The sequence below is a fragment of the Mytilus galloprovincialis genome, chromosome 4 (genome assembly GCF_965363235.1).
Source record: "Mytilus galloprovincialis chromosome 4, xbMytGall1.hap1.1, whole genome shotgun sequence".
NCBI classification, from domain to species: Eukaryota; Metazoa; Mollusca; class Bivalvia; order Mytilida; family Mytilidae; genus Mytilus; species Mytilus galloprovincialis.
The window spans coordinates 10,310,329-10,331,766 of NC_134841.1; the positions used below are offsets into that span (position 1 = coordinate 10,310,329).

The 21,438-nt window shown below is 31.1% G+C and overlaps 1 protein-coding gene across 1 annotated transcript in view; it reads right to left on the reverse strand.

Annotated features, from left to right (window-relative positions):
* Positions 1–1,739: 1,739 nt before the first annotated feature.
* The window catches only part of LOC143071321 (baculoviral IAP repeat-containing protein 8-like), a 45,016-nt gene continuing 25,317 nt past the window's right edge, over positions 1,740–21,438 (reverse strand). The window contains exons 5-11 of the mRNA XM_076245563.1: positions 19,733–20,202; positions 18,843–19,148; positions 16,289–16,331; positions 15,340–15,462; positions 11,613–11,702; positions 9,812–9,934; positions 1,740–2,034 (exon numbers count right to left, since the gene is read on the reverse strand). Coding sequence (XP_076101678.1) covers positions 1,847–2,034; positions 9,812–9,934; positions 11,613–11,702; positions 15,340–15,462; positions 16,289–16,331; positions 18,843–19,148; positions 19,733–20,164 — 1,305 coding nt within the window. The 5' untranslated portion in view covers positions 20,165–20,202 and the 3' untranslated portion in view covers positions 1,740–1,846. The remainder of the gene's footprint in view (positions 2,035–9,811; positions 9,935–11,612; positions 11,703–15,339; positions 15,463–16,288; positions 16,332–18,842; positions 19,149–19,732; positions 20,203–21,438) is intronic.

The window sequence follows — 21,438 nt, forward strand, 5'->3', positions numbered from 1 at the left end:
CCGAAGTGTTCACTACTGGGCTGGTGATACCCTCGGGGACGAAACGTTCATTTTTCTTAAGATGTCCTGTACCAAGTAAGGAAAAAGGCAGTTGTTATCTCATAGTTCGTTTGTGTGTGTGTTATATTGTCCTTTGTTTTTTTGTGGAAGATCTTAAAAATTTGAAATGGGACATTTGATTTACCTAGTATGGTATGATAACCAAATTCTAACAACATGGCTAGATTCAGCATATAAAAACACCAAAAATTTATTTTTAGTTGAAATCAAACAAAGTTTAATTTTGGATCCTTCAAACCTTAGTAAAGATTAATTTGAAAACAGGACCAAAAATTAAAAAAAGATTTAGCATTTAAAGTTATTGGTGAGAAATCAAATGTGTCTTCATACCACACTGCTACCGCCAACATGATAGCATTATATGAACGCAATTTTTTTAATGGTACAAAAAATGCAAAATTTCAATTCAGGAGTATCAACCCAACAGCAGATGGTCTGATGAGTCTGAACATTTCAGGGCAGATAAATCTTAACCTGATTACCATGTATACTCTCTCCCCATGTCGAATTTGCTCGAAATTCTTTTATTTTCAGATTTAAACCTTAAACCGCACTTTACCCCTATGTTCTATTTTAGCATGTGGGCCATGAGAGTTGGTAAGCAGTGGTTTCAGACACTTTTTTTTAGGAAAACACCATTATGAAGATTGTTGCCAAGTTTAACTAAATTTGGTGTAGCAGTTACAGAGAACATTTTTTTTTTAAGGTTAACAAATGATGATGACTGATGCCAAGTAATGAGAAAAGCGCACTTGGCTCATTAGGCCAGTTGAGCTAAATATTATTTTTTTAATCTACCCAGGCTGGTATGAGGTTGAAAAAGCCTTAAAATGTTTCTTTGGAGCATCCTTTAAAAAAATTTGGGCAGGGGTTCACAGAATACCAGCTAACCCACCAGGTCTGGGGAGCATTCACCTTATATAGTCAAATGGTACAAACAGGCAGATGATGAACAAGGATTCCTATATAACTCCAAATTTTGTTTGCCAGGGATATATTAAATCCTATAAAGAGCCATCTGACAGTTAAGGTCCTAATAGATAGTAGGCTGCATCCTTGAAATGCTTATATGCAATGAAATGTTATGTGAATTTTTTTCTATAGTACTGGACAGGCTAAAACTTTATTCATGCCAAGTATCTCTTTATTTAAAACAAAGATCAATTTTCCACATTTTTTTTTAAAGTGCAAATTTAACAAAGACTAGGGGAAAATCAATGGTGGTATTACATCTTAACTTATTTGCGAAATAGATTTTCTCTATCTTCTTTTTACAAAATTGTTCAATTTTTAGCCATGGTACCATGTTGATTTGCAGTGAGGATAAATGAAAACATTTTTTAAACTCCACTCTTGAGATGAATATTGTGAAATTTTCTTCAATTTATTTTCAAAGGAGGAAAGTTTTGTAAAGATAATGAACAAACACCTACAAGAGATTGCAAAAGCGGATATTGAAAGTTTTGGCTTTTTAAGCTTAAAAGAATATAACATTATTAACGAAAATTATATATAATATGAACAATTTCAATTATAAACCACATATCTTTTTATTTGCCTCTTTTGAATTTCTGCATATTGAACATGCTAAATGTTCCTCCAGAGAACTGTTTGCATATGAATTTGTTCACTCAGTAATTTTTATATTTATAATGAAATTTAAAATCTGGAATATTCAATACAATGTATTATAATTTTATTAGAAAACAATTAACATGTAAAAGTAACAAATGTAAATAACATCCTTAACAATAAATATATATAAAACAAATACTGTAAATTTCTATTATGGCAAGTAAATTTTTTGACTTCTTTCAATCCGACTTCTGCATACTGGACATGTTCCTGCCTCCTCCTGAATTTTGCTCCCACATGATTCACAACAACAAAAATGACTGCAAGGACTTAACACCGTATTTCTATCTGCAGCACAGCATATACGACACAATATCTTTGATTTCATCCCCTCTATTTCTAAAATATGTCAAAGCAGCCATAATTAGGACAAATAATGAAATGACTTATTATCACAAATCATTAAAGCCATTAGTAGAAAAAGACAATTTTGAAGTCTGATAGGTGATCAGTCAAGCTTATAATTTTGACATGCTGCAAAATAATTGATAATCATACACCAATTTCAAGCTTTCTTGCAGTGAAAGAAACACTAATTAACATGGCAACAGACAATTGAAGTCTTATTGAGAAAAGAACTGTTAACGGAGTAGAGAAAATCTTGGTAAGTTAAATTAATTTTGTAGCAAAATATTCTTCTAAGGTACTATAAAGCACAATACCTGGGTTATCTAGCTTTTATGAGCTTTTCTATCTCAACTTTAGTTACAAAATCTGTCCTTATCCGGAGAACAGTAGGTAACTGCCCGTTTTCTATTTGTTTCCAAGAAAACAGAATACTTTTCAGGGAAATTCTTAAAGTATAATAGATTGGTTTTTGAAAGGTCCAATACCTAAGCATATATTTTTTTTGTCCAGGGCCAATAACTACAATGCTTTGTTTGTCCAGGGCCAATAACTACAATGTATGCAGTTTTGCTTTTTAGGGCTGATTATTTTTTATAAATATTCTTCAAGAAATGTAGGTGAAATTTTTAAGGCTAATTAATATCTATAAATATTCTTCAAGAAATGTAGGTGAAATTTTTAAGGCTAATTAATATCTATAAATATTCTTCAAGAAATGTAGGTGAAATTTTACTTGCAAAGCATTTTTTCTATTTTACCAAGGGGCATAACTCCTGTAAAAATAATAAACCTGCACTGATTATTGAACTCATCCATGACCTTGCATATATAAAGATTAGAAATGAATTTCATAAAAATACAGCAAGAAATGTAGGAATGAGAGTGTCTACTGGAGTTTTTCATAATAAATCTAATCTAACAAGAAATGAAGGTCTTAAAGCATTTTCAATGCAATTTTCCATAAAATTTATATTTCTAATTAAGGTGGTACCCAACACTTTCACTAAAATTAATTTGGCTCGTTTAATTTTCATAAAATTTTGTCAAAGTATTTACTTTGAGACTTTAATAAAAATATAAAAATTTAAACAATTTTGAACCAACCGTTTTGTCAGAAAATTACACTGGTTATATAGCAATTTGACAAACACCAATTTTGATCATTGAGAAGCTTAATATTCCTTTTACAACACAACGTAATTAAAACGTTTAGCTGCCTTTCAGAGTTATCTCCCTGTAGTGTTAGGTACCACCTTAAGGGACACAGCTTTTCCATAATAAAAATTAATCAGCGAAATTTGTCATCCAATGAAATTTTAAAGAGGCATAATTCCTTAAAGAAATAGTAGTTGATCAGTACTGATTTCTGAATGTGTCCCAGACATTGCATCAAAGTGCTTGTAAGCACAGAAGGGTAAAGATTGCTTTAATTTATCTGTGGAAGTTAAAGAAATACCATTGATATTTTAGAACAGATATTAGATTCCTGCACCTTGCAAAAAGTTATGTCATTTTTTTGACAAGTAGAACATCATTTTGTAACTTGTAAAACTGAGCATATATTTCATTGGTAAATTTCTGGAAATGTTCATGGATAGGATCAATGTAGTAATCAATGCACTATATTTTGTTTCTATAAAGAAGTGATAACTGATAACCCTTATAAGATTCAGATATCAAGTCAGTACAATAGGTTTATGATTGCATTTAATGCAAATCTTAAATCTTTACCCAAAATTGTAGAGTTGACAAGTCTGACTGAAGGACATATCGTTTCTTTGGACCCTGCTATGCTATTCAATAGACACAAATGTTTTTATTTATAATCAGCTTTGAAATGAACCGGACATTGATCAGTCTATTCAAGTTATTTTCATAAATTTCAGCGGTTTTCATCTTAATTATTTTGTCAAAAAGATTTAGATTATCGACATAAATATATATATATATGATATAATGAAACATTTAAAAAGGTGTTATAAAGGTTTAAAACTAATCAAAGTGATGGAAATCACTCATGGAAAGATTAGAAGAGTAGTTTGAATTATTTCATATTAAGGTATGGTGGGGGAAAATGAACATTTATAAAGCACTATTGCTGAAAATTGCATTTACAGCAGGTCTTTAGAAGGAAACTTGCTTTTCCAGTATGAGGATAAAATGAGCTCAAATTAAATAATATGGGTCTCTTAATTTGCACAATTTTATTTAAACTGCAGTTTATATCTTATCGAAATTATGTTGCCGGTTCTGAACATGTTTAAAAAAAAACAAAAAAATGCAAAAATTCTGTTAGTAAATGTTACCAACTATCCTTGTAAGACATAAATCTGGACCAACAGCTTAAAACTTTAAAGTGTCAACCAAAAAATTGAAAAATGTTGTTTTGGGGCATTTTATAAGTTGAAACAGAGGTTATTTGATATGGCATTGAAGATTAAAAGTTTTAGAGTGCCTTTTGATCAATTTTCAAAGTATTTTTCAACACAGGGCATTGGAAATGAATTTTTTCAACGTAAACCAATTAAAAAACTTATCTTATTGAAATGTGGATTCTTTTTTGATTGCAAAAATATATATTCACTTCTAATAAAAACTCAAATGACTAAAATAGACATAATGATTGATGGGAAATAAACTAATTAACAATGGTTTGTTATAATTAAAAGTTTTAAAATTTTTAAACTGTTTCAAGCCAATTCCTGAAAAAAAGTGTACTAATTTAATTGTTGATTAATTACAGATGATTATTGAATGAACTGCTCCAATAATATACCCAGTTTTTTTTCAGTTTATATGTGTATTATGTGCACATACATCAGAACCATAGGGAACTATATTTCAGTGTGAATACATTTAGTAACAGAAGCTAACCTGTCCTGTTGTTAGGGAGGCTGGTGCCTAAGTAAAGATTTAGAACAAGTTCTAATCTTTCCAAAAATTGTCAGAACAACATTGTTTGATTTAGTACTCATCTGTAAGCCGGTGTGAGATTTAATTATGCATCTGAATTTTTCAAAAATGCTAAAATTGTCAATGATACCTTTAACTAGCTTTAAGTATTATCTTGAAGAAATAAAGTGGCAAGAGCTACTTATACCGAATTTATATCAAAGGTCAACAAGATGAATATCCTTTTAATGTCAATCATTGTTTATATGATGCCCAACTGTATACCATTATTTCCGTTTGTTACTTAGTTTTAAGGAATTAAAATAGGGATAACATAAAAAATATCTAGCTGGCACAAATATTTGTTTGAAGCCCTGTTATGTGCAAAAAAAAACCTTGGAGAACATATTAAACTAGTAGCTCTATTATAGTTTTCAAGATAAAAGGCAATAAAGGGCTGCGCTTTAACGCATGATACGCCCGTTGCTCTTTTAACTTGTCTTTTATGCTTTAAATGAATTTATATGATCAACTAGAAATAGTGTGAGCCCTGTCAAATAACCCCCCCCCCCCCAAAATAATAAATAAAAATGCACAAAAAAATTGGCACTATTACGGCTACCTCAAATTTAACTAAGTTTGTTGTCTTTAATTTTTCATCCATACATAAAATTTTGTGAAAGTGTTAGTTATTGTCCCAAAATTGGAAAAATCCCCCCTTTTTTAAGCATAAAAATTCATAACACGGAAATGTAAAATCTGAAATTTATAAAAATTGAAAGGGAGCTTACATCAATAGATATAAACAATTCACCAAAGTTTCATGGACATTGGTGAAAGCCTTTTTGAGTTATTGTCCAAAGTGTTAAAAATCACCCTTTTTTTATGAATAAAGCCCCATAAATCCAAAACTTAAAATCTGAAATTTATAAAAATTGAAAGGGAGCTTACATCAATAGATATAAACAATTCACCAAAGTTTCATGGACATTGGTGAAAGCCTTTTTGAGTTATTGTCCAAAGTGTTAAAAATCACCCTTTTTTTTTATGAATAAAGCCCCATAAATCCAAAACTTAAAATCTGAAATTTATAAAAATTGAAAGGGAGCTTACATCAATAGATATAAACAATTCACCAAAGTTTCATGGACATTGGTGAAAGCCTTTTTGAGTTATTGTCCAAAGTGTTAAAAATCCCCCTTTTTTTATGAATAAAGCCCCATAAATCCAAAACTTAAAATCTGAAATTAAAAAAAAAAACGAAAGGGAGCTTACATCAATAGATATAAACAATTCACCAAAGTTTCATGGACATTGGTGAAAGCCTTTTTGAGTTATTGTCCGAAGTGTTGAAAATCCCCCCTTTTTTATGAATAAAGCCCCATAAATCCAAATCTTAAAATCTGAAATTAAAAAAAAACGAAAGGGAGCTTACATCAATAGATATAAACAATTCACCAAAGTTTCATGGACATTGGTGAAAGCCTTTTTGAGTTATTGTCCGAAGTGTTGAAAATCCCCCCTTTTTTATGAATAAAGCCTCATAAATCCAAAACTGAAAATCTGAAATTAAAAAAAAACGAAAGGGAGCTTACGTCAATAGATATAAACAATTCACTTAAGTTTCATGGAAATTGGTGTAGGTGTTTTTGAGTTATTGTCCGAAGTGTGGACGACGGACGGACGGACAGACGGACGGACAACGGTATACCATAATACGTCCCGTCCCGGGCGTATAAAAATAAATGAAAAAAAGGTAAAAATATTCATTTAAAGATGATAACTCCTATAAGGAGTCCACTGATGATTTACCCAATTAACTTCTTTGTAGATCTTGTCTTACTTATCATTTTTGCTTTTTAAAGTTTTTATCTTAATTTTCAAGATAATAGGCAAAACCTTGATTAAAGGTAAATATCATTATTAAAGAGCAATTACTCCAATTAGGAACTGACTGATGATTTCAGCCTTTTAACTTATTTGTAGATCTTATCTTGCTTAAATTTTTTGGCTTCATAAAGTTTATGCCTATCTATTATAATTTTCAAGTGGTAATATTCTTTATTTAAGAGCAATAACTCCTAGTCATCTGACAGTTTTGAGATTTTATAGACAAAAGGTAAATCCCATCTTTCTCAATTTTTTAAATGAATGTAAGATTTTCTCTATCTACAGCGGTTTTCAAGAAAATAGACAAACTTCCATATAACCCCTATGTTCTACTTTTAGCCATGTTAACCATTTTGGTTGACAGGTGGAGTCATCAGACACATTTGTAAAATAAACACCCCATGATGGTTGTGGCCAAGCTTGGTTAAATTTGACCAAGAAGTTTCAGAGGAGATGATCATTGCAAAAGTTAATGGACAAAAGATAACAGCTGACAGAGGTGAAGTGATAGTAAAAGCTCACACTGGCTATATGGTAAAACAAATTGCAATTTGGTTAGAATTTTTTACAAACAGCAATAGGTCGAACCAAACACTTACAGTGAAGTCACAGAAATGAATGAGCGCTTAAATAACTTTGTAATAAATAAGTAGAGGCTCTAGTTGCTTGCCTAGGTCTTTGTGAATAATCAACAATGGAGTCTAACCAACATTGTAGACAAGAATATAATTCATGACAAAAATTTCTTTTTTGTTGATCTTGTATTGCTGATTATTTTGTCTGTTTAGTTTCTCTCTATCTTCTTTAGTCTTAACTCAAAACATTGGTATCACACAGAATTTTAAGGCTTAAGATCACTATAGAAACAAGAATGTGTCCAAAGTACACAGATGCCCCATCTGCACTATCATTTTCTATGTTCAGTGGAACGTGATAATTGGATAAAATCTGTAACTTGGCATTAAAACTAGAAAGATCATATCATAGGAAACATGTTTACTAAGTTTCAAGTTGATTGGACTGCAACTACATCAAAAACTAAATCGACCAAATGTTTGTACCTGAAGCAGGACAGTCGAACTGACGGACGAACTAACTGACGAACCCACAAACCAGAAAACATAATGCCCATAAATGGGGCTTAAAAATATATGAAATAATAATAGGAGGGTACATTTACCCTGTTGTTCTGATCAGATTAACCTGTGTTTGCTCTACCCAACTTCCTGGAACCAGTGTGCTCTAATTTGCAATTAATCAGGTCAAGAACTGTAGATTTCCTGACCTCAATATATATTTCATAGTAATTTCCCAAATAGAAGGTAAACATGGCTTTAAAAACTGACCAATCAACTCAATGAACTACAATGCATTGTGGACTACTATGAGTTTACTACTAATTAAAACACGTAAAATGATAAATGTTAGTTCAGCCAATGTATTCAATGTAAAATATATAATATTATCTTCAATTTGCATGCTCAGATTAAAATGATATTGTTGATTGGTTCCACAATTCAACTTTCTTTTTTGCCTTGTAAAAGGAGTTGAACAGGTTTTTTTTATTGTTATGCATTGTACCTTGGCCTTAATTTAATGTGAAATAGTGAAATTTCCAATGAAGTAACCAATGTCCAGTAAAAAAATCATATGAGCTCTTTGAAACCTGTCAAAATGGTTTGAAAGAATTGGTAACACGCCTGTCTTTATATATATGCTTTTGTATTTTTTTTGTATCGAAAAACACAAAAAATGTGTTATAAAACATGGGGACAGTAAATAATTTAACATATTTTTGTACACTTTTCTTCATAGATGAAGTGTCTGTTGCCAATTTTATCCCAAAATGCCTTTATCAATAAAAGTGAACCAGTCCTGGTAGAGTCTTACATTCTGCCTTTATGAATGAGCATCAACATTCTGAATGAAACTGGCCTTTATGGAATTTAAGTTGCTTTCAATTTAAATACATATTATGGGAAAATAAAGTATTATGAAGTCAAAATTTATCAACTTTTATTTTTGTTCTACGAAATAATTTTTTTGCAAGCATGGGGATCTTTGATGTAGATCACCTATGATTTTCAAAATAATAAACAAAACTTGCATTTCACCTCCATTGATCTATTTTTAGCCACGTCGGCCATCTTTGTTGACAGCCAAGTCATCTGACACATTTTCCCACCTAGATACCCAAATGTTGATTTGGGCCAAGCTTGGTTAAACTTGGTTTAGTAGTTTAGGAGGAAAAGATATTGGTAAAAGTTAATGGACGAAGACAATAAACACCTTTAAGTGATTACAAAAGCTCACCTGGCCCAGAGGACCAAGTGAACTAGAAATGAAACTCAGTAAAATAAACATGTTTTGGAGCAGATCATGTAATTATAGGCACATTTTGGCACATGAATCCAAACTTTCAAAATAAATAAAATGGTTACATCAGTTATCTTATGTTCTTCTGAAGTATTGCTTAAAATAAGAGTGAGAAAAGAATGTTAGGAAAATGACCTTTTTACCTTTTGGCATCCTCAATATTGATAATATGGGTAACATATTGCAAAGTGAGGAAAAGAAAAAATAGAATAAAATTAAAATATCTGCACAAAATTTTGGAAACCTCTGGAGAAAGACCTAATCTGTCTAAAATTAAAGGTGAAGTGAATTTCAGTACAATACAATGCAAAAGTTTTCAGGTTGCCTTTTTGGCAACCTAATGTGAACAAATAAAAAAATAAATGGAAAATTTGTTGATGCCTTCTTGTATGCAACCTTTAAAAGGGGCATAACTCAAGAACAGTAAAAGTGACACCACAGAACTTAAACTATGTTTTGTGGTAATAAAAAATGTCTACAAGTTTCATAACCTTTGGTTGAGGCAAACTAAATTTATAGAAGGGAAACCAATTTTGGGAAGAAGGTACAGACATACAAGGGTAACACTTAATGCCCCTCCAGTGACAAAGGTTGCATAAAAGATTATTACCATTATATAAAGCCAGTTTTTCTCTGTCATTGTTTTCTTTCGTCTTATCATGTTCCTTTTCCTGTTCTTCAATAATCAACAAGACACCCATAATCTGCACTGCGGTTGGTTGTTTGTTTGGTTCTGAAATACAATTATTACAGCTATGTTATATTCTGTAAAATATAGTATCATGAAACATGAAGAATCCAATTTAGTTATAAACTTTAATCTCAAATTAAATATGGATTATCTCCCTTATGTTAAATAACTACTCATAATGTTAGCAAACTAATTTAGTTGTCATATCAGGTGATCAATAAAGACGTGGTGGTTTATTTGTCTTAAAAGGAGTGGAAAATGATCTTTTTAAATTTTTAAACAATTTTTTTTTACTTTAAATAACAAAATCACAACTGGACTTAACATGCACTTTTTAATCAGTAGACCTTATACACAGATCATGTCAAATGTTATAATATTGTCGAAGGATGGAATTTTTCTTTTTTCTTTTGATTTCTTTACTTTTTAAATAAGGCTGCTGATCATGACTCTTTCAGTTTAAAGTATACTATTCCATATTTTATATTGGAAATTTCCAATTAAAACAATAGTCTATTCATTTCACTTTTGCATTTCTTAATGAAATTTTAATAATAAATTGACAACTTTAAAGGAAAAGAATGTACAAATAGCATGTGTGATTATCAGGGGCCATTCAGGGTTGAAATGGAAGCAATTATGTTTTGAGTTATTGTCCAAAAACTGAAAAATTCCCCCTTTTTATGAATAAAATCACACAACTCGGAAACGTAAAATCTAAAATTTATAAAAATCAAAAGGGAGCTTACGTACATAGATATAAACATTTTACCAAAGTTTTATGCCAACTGGTTAAAAATGTTTTGAAGTATTGTCCTACATGTTGACTATGAATGGAAACACAGACGGGCTAAAAGACAATATTATAACATAATACATCACGTAAATGGGAGTATAAAAACTAGACACTTTAAGTACTTTGCTGAACATTTTTGCTGTTTACAGTTTATCTTAATCTATAATAATATCTAAAACTGCAAGATTTCCTTTAAATTACCAATTGAGTGGCAGCAACCCAACAATGGGTTATTAGATTGTAACACTAATAGAACTTGACCTAATGAAAATTATTATCCCATGTCAGATTTGCTCTAAATGCTTAGTTTTTGAAATAAAACCAAAAAATCTGCATTTTATCCCTAGGTTCTATTTTTAAGAATGGCAACCATGCTTTTTGACGGGGAAAAAAATTAAACACAAACTTTATTCTAGATACTCTAAGGATCATCAGCTTTAGTTTGGTTGGAATTGGTTCAGTAGTTTCAGAGAAGAAGACCCTTGCAATAGTTGAAACCAGACGGACAACAGAATGATGCCAAATGATGGTTAAAGATTACAGTTCCTTGGGAATGATGAGCTAAACACATCTAAATTCGTCATTTAAAGGAAATTACTCCTATAAGTTTGTACCAAACACCTCTACTATAATTAAATGTTGCTCGTTTAATGTTCATAAAAATATGACAAATTGTTTACTTACCCTTTGACATATATATAAAAAATTTAAAAAACTTGAACCACACACTTTATCAGAAAACTTTCATTGAATATCATGGATATATAATAATTTGATGAACACTAATTTTGATCATGGAGAAGCTTAATTAGAACTTGATTAGTGTTATGTACCACCTAAAAATATGACTAATTTAAAATCTTCTCAATAGACTCTGTAAATGCATGTCTCTTTCAAGCAGTATCAAAATTTGCAATCACTTACCATAACAAAGTGCATCTAGTATTTTTTCCACATGCCTTTTGGCATTTGGGCTAGTAGCCATCTCTAAAACTGCTCGTGCAGCTGTAGATTCTGTAATGGAAAAAGCATAGAACAAGGAATTATTTGAATCTAGAATAAAAAATTGATGAGAAATGTATGATATAAGAAGGACGAAAGATACCAGAGGGACAGTCAAACTCATAAATCAAAAATAAACTGACAATGTCATGTCTAAAAATGAAAAAGACAAACAGACAAACAATAGTACACATGACACAACATAGAAAACTAAAGCATAAGCAACACAAACCCCACCAGAAAACTAGGGGTGATCTCAGGTGCTCCGGAAGGGTAAACAGATCCTGCTCCATATGTGGCACCCGTTGTTTTGCTTATGTGATAACATATCTGGTAAATAGTCTAATTCTGTAGGTCACATTCATGAAAGGGAACTAACAACTAAAGAGGGTTACCCATTCAAGGTTAATTTTATTTTCTGACTTATCTAAGTCTGAACTAACTGCATGGCTAACCCTCCTAAATTGGGTTAGTTTTGGTCAAGATTTCTGATCAATTTTCCAGAAATCAAAATTATTACAGATTCAATTAATTCCTTGTTATATTTAGGTAAGGTGTTTTAAATCACAAATAACTCCCACAAAAATATGATACCTAAGTATTACTGTTAAATTTTACATATGAGAAATCTAATTAAACAAAATTCTTTTGTGTAAAAAGTAAAATCACAAAAATACTGAACTTAGAGGATAATCAATTCAGAAAGTCCATAACCACATGGCAAAATCAAATAACAAAACACATCAAAAACGAATGGACAAGAATTGTCATATTGCTGACTTGGTACAGGCATTTTCAAATGTAGAAAATGGTGGATTGAACCTGGTTTTATAGCTAGCTAAACCTCTCATTTACTTTTAAATGTTTAATCATCTAAAATTGAAAAACTATGACATGAAAAAGCATAAAGATCAATCTTTTGCTCACATACATCCCCTTAAGAAGGTGCAATTGGTACAAAAATTTCACCAAAATTTTAAACATTTTTTTTTATTACAAATTTTATCTATTAAACTATTAGTTGTAACTTTATGGTACAAATATATAAACCAAAAAATGATTGATTTTAGCCTCAGATAAATTTTAAAATGTGAAAAGGTTTCTGCAAGACTCCAGGTCTGAAAAGTGCAAAAAATCATTGTATTTTGACAAAATATCTAAAATGGGCTAAATTTGAAGCCTAGAATGGCACTAGCATTGATTCTGTTTTTTTTATTAAAAATAACATATTTTAACTATTATATTGCTATATATTTATGGAACTTATGGTCCTACATCCTGTCGATATGCTGTACTTTAATTTTATCATTGCACAAGGTCATGCTTTCCTCAAATCCATTGAATGTGTACTAATTGATACTGGAATCTGACTTTCATAAATAATTTATTATTCTTCATTGCATTTGAACTAGATTATAATAACTGAGAGAATTCTAAAATGAATAGTTTGTGTTTTATCTTAGTTTTTTTGGGGGGCATTGTGCTGCTCTGATGAGTGAAGATATTTCCAACTTATTTTAACAATTTGTTCTTATGTTGTGCTGCCCAAAGCCAGGAGCGAGTGATTTAGCTGTTGTCATTAGTTGCTGACCATCATACATGTCTTTCATTTATTGTTTTGTCATAAATAAAGTGGTAGGTTTTTTGGTTGAATTCTTTCACATTTCGTCATCAAAACCTTTAATAACTGACTATTTTGGCCATCGTCTTATTTCATACTATTTCATTCATGTTTTTAAATTATTATATCTCCAGAGCAATCTCAAGGATAGGTATTTTTTCTGGCTTACTTGGTCCATTTTTTTCAACAAATGTATAACAATATATCAACTTTTTTGTTTTATCAAAACTAACCAGTGAACTTACTTTTTGTTTTTCGTTCATTTTTTTATATAAATAAGGCCGTTAGTTTTCTCATTTGAATTGTTTTACATTGTCTTATCGGGGCCTTTTATAGCTGAATATGCAGTATGGGCTTTGCTCATTGTTGAAGGCCGTACAGTGACATATATTTGTTAATGTCTGTGTCATTTTGGTCTCTTGTGGACAGTTGTCTCATTGGCAATTATTTGATTTTAAACATATTTTATTCATTAAGATATGAAAAGGATTGAGCAACAGGCACAGCCTATAAAAGCTCTCTCCATATTACATGCACAAGGTATAATTCAATCACAACAACTGTATTTAAAATAATGCAATATAGTGGAACATGCATGCTACTTGTGAGCACACACAAGAAAATATATGTTAACAGTGTTACTTACTAAATGCAAAATATATTTAAATATATAGGCAAATAATCATCAGTTATTTAAAGTACCTTGAAACATGCAAATATCCTTTATAAGTCATTAGAAATATATATATGGCTTGAAAGAGACACTAAGCTTGCTTAGTGGAATAAATGAATTAATGTTGGAGTGTAGAAAAAAATAAAAAAATAAAACTAGATGAAACAAAAATTAAAGTAAGTTTCAAACAAAACGTTGAGTGTCACTGATATATTTCTGAACAGATTTAAAAATAGCAATATTCATATCATATGAAAATAATCTGTTTCCAAAAAGTAGTAATTCAATATTTATGTCAACATTATCAACAATGGAGTAAATGGAATCAAGAAGGATCTGTCTTACATCATTATACTTAGGGCAAATAAAAAAGAAATGTTGGTTATCCTCAACAGGATGGTTACAGTTTGTGCAAAAAGTGTTCTCGGATAAGAACTGATTAAACAAATGAGATTTAAGGTTGCTAGCATTATTTCTGAGTTGACAATGACTTATATTTAGTTTCCTTATCCCATAGTTGAAAGGTTTAAATATATCATCAGTCCTATAAAACTTATCTAGTCCACTTCTAAATATACCCAAACTTGGTGATTTTTGTAAACTCAAAGGAAGACTATTCCAAAGTCTTATAGTGGAAGGAATGAAACTATTAAAATAAGAGCTAGTTCTAGCAAGAGGCGGGTGAAAAGTGTTATTTTCATTCCTCAAAGTATAAGGGGTTTGTCTGGGAAGATATGGCTGAACTAACTCATATAAGTATGCAGGTGTCATCCCATTTAATATTTTGTAGAATAGTATAAGCTTATGTTTATTACGTCTATTCTCCAGAGTTTCTAAACCTAATTCAATATAAAGTTTTTGTCTGGAGGAATTACGTCGTAATCCTGTAATAATTCTAGCAGCTTCTATCTGGATATTTTCAAGAAGCTCAGTCTCATGCTGGGAGCAATTGCCCCAAATAACATCACCATATTCTAATATAGGTCTAATAAAAGCATAATAAATACGTATAAGTGAACTCCTATCTAATAAGTGTTTAACTTGACGAAGCACAGAAAGACGAGAGCATGCTTTTTTATAAATAATATCAATATGCGTGTGCCACGAAGCTGATGACTGAAATGTTATCCCAAGATGACAGTGAATATTTATTTTCTCAACCTCTTCACCATTTATCCCAAAAAATACAGGTGGATGCTCCCTTTCCCTTCTAGTAAATACAATATTTGTTGTCTCATTGGCAATTATACCACATCTTCTTTTTTATATTACTTACTGTAGAATTCTTAAACAAACTTTGTTTTAACTATAGGTGACACTTATTGATTTATAATGAATTGGAAACTAATATTTACCAATATAAGGTTGAGAGTGACTGTATTCTTCTTGAAAAGTTACTGTTGATCCACTCTGTCTTGACAATTCCATGTCATACTCTGTTACATCTTCAACTGGTTGAGCTACACATGCTACAGCACCTTTTTAAAATATATATACAAATGTATACTTAGTACATGATAAGGACATGATAGGGAAAGTTAGGAGTGTTTGCTGATCTTGTTTTTTAGTTTTTGTCAGATGTTGGGAATCCTCTAGTTTTATCCATGTACATGATTTACTGCCATTAAAAATTTGCTTTCCAACTCCTTCCTACCTTTCTTTCATAATTTTATCACATAAAATTGAAAAAAAACATATACAAATATCTTATAAAATACATAAGAATGATTTTTTTTGGATCAAATCAGTTCAAAAATGGTAAATCTTTGTTTCACTTTCAATGTTTTCATTCTTTTCTTTTTAATGGCTGAACCAGTGGTGGATCCAGATATTTTCATAAGGTGAGAGGGGAGGATGGTGTCCACTGACTGCCTAAGTCATACCTTAGTGATTCCTTATATAATCAACCAATTTTTTCCACAAAAGAGGGGGGCATGGATTCAAAGCTGCATTCATTGAGGTAGAATAATTCATTTCAAGTGAATAACTCATTAGCGATATTTTTTTTATAGCTTTTTTGAACAAAATTAAACAAACTGGCTGCTAAAAGTGAATTACTATTTGACTTTCACTTTCATTAGTAATTGAACAAAAAAATTATTATTTTTATTTTTATGTATATCTCCTAGCAAATGCCCCTTTAAAGATGTTTATCTAAAAATGTGCTGATATGTACTTGAACATAACAGATCTATAACTGTAAGAACCATTAAATCTGGCGATGCTGGTCCAGGACTAGTTAAATCCTGTATGAACTATTATCTTCTGAGCTGTTATAAGTCAGTGGTTACAAACACAACTCACCAATTTCTTTTGATTCATGTGAAGGCTGATCTTGCTGAGGTGGCTAAAATAAAAGAGGAATATTACTTGTGTATAATGCAAGTGCATAAAACATAAACTAGGAAACGGACATGTCAGTAAGGCAGTGTTCTAGGATTCCCATTACCCGTTACCCGGGGTAAGTGGATTAGGACAACGGGTAAGTCATTTTTTAGCCTTTGTCACCCGGTGGTAAGTCAATTTTCAAGTTCGGGGAAGCCGAAAAACTCTTGAAATTTCCCGGTCCTCTTCAATTTTCCCATATCTGCTTTTTATTTTTATTAAATCACGAGAAAAAACTTTGATAAAAGATCGAAGATTTTGTCGATGTCTATCGGCGCTTTTATTCAAGCACTCGTTTACTAGGTGTAATCAAGCGCAAAAGAGACCACATTCTTCTCCTATCATTCTTAAAGTCGGTCACGGTGTCGGTAAAATCGGGACAATCCGGATTGATAACTGGTGCTTAAATCAGGACATAAATGATTTTTTTTCTTGTCATCGGAGGAAAATAAACTTACAGTTGCATTTATTATAGCTCTTAATAAATGACATAGTAATAACTATAACATATTTGTCAAATTTAGTAAGAAATCGTTTTTTTTAAATTTTGTACAAAATTCAATCGTATCCGAATCCAGCTTTGTTCAGTAAATTACAATATTCAAAGTTATTATGGCGGGTAAGTAATTTTTTTATTGATCTTACCCTTGGTAAGTCAAGGTGCCAAAAAAATCCTAGAACACTGAGTAAGGGCCCCCCTGATGCATACAATGCAAATGTTCATAAGGTATCTATTTTATCAAAATAAACAGCAATCTATTCAGGATGTGTTCTTAATTCATATATGTTCTGTTAAAATCCAAGCACCATGTATGCCTACAGTTTAAAAAAAAATGGCTGGATCCACCCCTGCCCTGTTAAAATCCAACCACCATGTATTTTGGTGGGCATTTTCATAAATGGACCATATATTTGGTGGGCATTTTCATAAATGGAGGCAACCAAAAATTTTGACACAGAAAATGATACCTTTTAATTTAAAAAAATCCTTGCAACAAAAATGAATCTCAAAATTTATAATTCTTTAAACAATTACTAAGTTTTTACACATTTTTGACTTGAGGAAACGATTGGGAATGTATAATATATAGGTAACAGAAGATGTGGCATGAGTGCCAATGAGACAGCTCTCCATCTTAGTCACAATGGCTATATTGTATATCAATTTTCAATGACATCAAACCATATGAAAATATCTCTCGAATTTTTTTTCTTCAACAAAGAGTAAGTTTTTACCATTTTTTACCATTTTTTAAATTTGCCATTCACTTTGAAATAACTTAAGACACCTATATATATTTATATATACAACTCGTTTAAACATCAACCCAATAATGTTAGATCTGTATAAAAAATTTGCGAAAGCAATTTTACAGATCTAACATTGTTGGGTTGATGTTTAGACGAGTTGTATATACAGAATGTACACAGCCATGTATCACCATTGCTGCTGGTGATGAGATGAATAAATCTGTTGTAGAGTTGTCACTTGTGCAGCCGTACTAATATATATATATTGCTGAAATTGGAATCATTAATCAGGAAAAAAACATTTTGCAAAAAAAAACTATCATAAAAAGATTTTTTTTTTTAAATTAAACAATCAAATTTAAAAAAAAAAATGCTATGAATATCAACATAATACCCAGAATGATTGTGCATAATTTCATTGACCTCTCTATAAATATACCATATCATTTTTACTCACAACTAATTCTACTTCAGGAATCAATTTAGAATACTTGACCATATTATACCTTTATATAAATTTTCATTGTAATCCTATCAGAGAAGGAAGTTTCTCATGTATTCACGATTTTTTAACAAAAATTGAGTTTTTTCCCTTATTAATGAGCCCAATTTCACCAAAACATACTCTGCACATAGACTGTGAAAAATTTCATTGGCCTCCTATCTTACATTTTGGACTTTTTGTGTTAACAAAACTGAAAACTGTAGGGCTCATACAAAAGTCATCCTTTTTAATAGTCAAATTACTTATTTTAAAATAAACAGCTAAAACTCTTATATATGAAGTCAATTGATGGTTTCAATCATTTTAGATTTTGTAAATCATGTATGTTTGATCACTTTGTTTATAGTTTCTGTCTATAGTTCATATTTTTTAAATAATAGTCAGAATTAAAATACCCTTATAAGTCAAATATAGTCCTTTTTAAAAGGACAATGACTCTTATTTATAAGTAGTCCTCTTATGGTTTCAATCATATGAGCATTTTAAATTTATGTATTGTGGATCAGTTTAGCTGTGTTCACTTTCCAGATAAAAGTACCACATTTAAACATTTTAGTAGATCTTGAATTGCTGAAAAAAACATTTTCATATTCTGTGAAACATTTATTTATAATAAACTTTTGGTATGAAGATTTAAAATTGATAAATGACTATGGATGCTATAATATTGACCTGGCTTTGGGGTAATTAATGATGTTGAGATTGCAAAATGATTACCATATTCTTCTTTACATAGTCACAGTCTGAAAATTGCCTTGCATGCTCTGTCCATGGCACATCATTTGGTTCCCATTTTGCTAGTTCTAGTTCACAACAAAAGCATTTAACATGATCCCCAGAACCAGTATAATAAAATCCTGCTGTTGCAAGATCATCAGGTGATGGTACTTCTTTAGGCCACCCAAGAAAAGAATTCTGTCTTACTGTAAAACTATTCCATTTTTTCTGGCTAGTTCTACCGGTAGATAATTCTTGACAACTCAATCCAGTTGAAGGTTGTTCTGCAGCTGGAACTGACCCTGTCTTAAGAAGAAAAATAAAGAAACTAAGCAGTTTGTAGGGCAAACAGTATCTTAACATCAATGAATTTTGTAGACATGATATATATCTATATATAGTTGACCTATTGCTTGCAGTATCTGAGAAAAGTTCAAACTAATGAAACTAATTATATTAAACAATAAACCATGAAAATGTGGTCAAGGTCAGATGAAACCTGCAAGACTTGCATGCACACCTTACAATAATGCACTACACCACTTACATGACTTAAAGCTGCCTTACTGCTTAGTTTCTGTGAGATGGATCTAATCATGTAACTTTAACCTAGATCAATGGTCCATAAAATTATATCTACTGAAAGAGATACATGTTCTTTTAAAATAGTCAGTTGACCATTGAAATTTTGAACACAAGTATCAACATAATAAATTTTGAGATTGTATCACAGTGAGAAAAATATTGATCAGACACAAAGCTGTATGGTGACCTATAGTTGCATGAATGCATCTATGTTAATTGGACTCTGGTGAATACTTGTCCAATTGGCTATCTCATTAGACCCCCCTCCTTACTACATCTCCTTATTTCCATACAAAACTACCTACTTGCATTGAGGAACTGTAACCAGAGTCAATTGTGATTATTTTTGCAGTTGTCTCCTCACATCTTTGTTGTTCACCTTGATTGTATACATTGTGAACATAAATCTCTTCAGGGGATACATTGCATCTTACAGATGTGGTTCTATTGCCTATACTTTGAATGAAACTGCAACAGGGTGAGATTCTTTTATGAGTATCAACCATATCATGAATGTAATACAAATCTCCAGGCAGAATTATCCGGCACTTAAAACATTTGATCTGCTCATTTTTATAAATAAATCCAGCAGCTGCCATTGTAGAAAAAGAGCGGAATGTTTGAGGGCATTGTGAGAAAGAGGCAAGACGCACTATTTCACATTCAAATCTATTCTGTGATAAAGCTGTTGAGAGACATTGGGAAGCATCATCTAGAGAATTTGGATGGGAACCCATACCTCTTTTTCATCCAAGCTATAATTCAATATCTGTTCCTGAAATTAGATGTAATCTGATTATTAGTCTAGTTTGGTTGCAGAAGTGTTTAAAATGTTATTCATATTTGTAAACATTCTGCATTATACAAAGAATATCTCCATGGTATAATTTACTGAAAGTGTAAAATGAAAACTATCCATTATAATATATTACATATTTCTTATCTATCCAAGAGTAACAAACTAAAAACTAAAGGCTCTCAAGAGCCTGTGTCGCTCACCTGACTCTACTAGGATACTTAAATAATGATTGAGGCCAAATTTGGTTTAATATTGTATTCCATTCTGTGGTTCTCTAATATAAGATATTTGCATGTATTTCTCATAGGGTCCTAAGTTAAACTAAGTACCCCCCCTTTTTCTTGGCTGTGGTTTTCTACAACAGTTTGACACCTGTATTGTCAGATTAACTCTTCAATCCATTTAAATCCTGGAGGTCATGTTTTGACATATGTGTATTAGTTCGAGATAAATAATGAACTTTGAATGCTTTAGTTAACCTTGGGACAGCAAATTTAGTTCGACTCAACCGAAATTTTGACTAATCATCAGGAGTCGAAATACATACATTTATATGGAAGAAAGTTCGAGACCATGTGAAAACTTCAACTCATCCGAAATTTTGAGTCAACTGTATATCATTTGTTATCAAATTTCAAAACTGTACTTGTTAAACTTGTAACAAATATGATTTGACAGATTGTAATAAAATTAAATAAACACAGAATGGGTTGAATAAAGATCTGCTGAAATTTGACAATAAATTTATTAATATACCCCTCCTCTAAAACAATCGAAAAAGGTGTTAGTCCCCCTGTGTTACATAGTGGTGTACAAGTCTGTTCATCCATCACAAGTTTGAGTCAAAATGATAGTTTTAGTACCACTTTACCTAGTCTTCAGGGGTTCAAATTAACATTTGATACTGGAAGGTCCTGGACCTTTGATACTCCAAACTGAAAGGTCCACAACCTAAATTCCAGGTCCTACTTTTGCTTGAAATATTTTATAACACAGTAAGATATAAAATTAATGTGCTTTTGGTTTAGGTTATCTTGTTTCATTTTCAGTGTCACTGTTGTATAATATGTTCAATAATAAATGAAATTTTCTTGTATATTATGAATTCATATAATCATTTTTTTGGGGGGTATTTGAAAGGGTGTCACTGTTGGTAGGTGTGTTGTAACAACGACTGGTAATTAATTACTAATTATACCATTATCTCAGGGC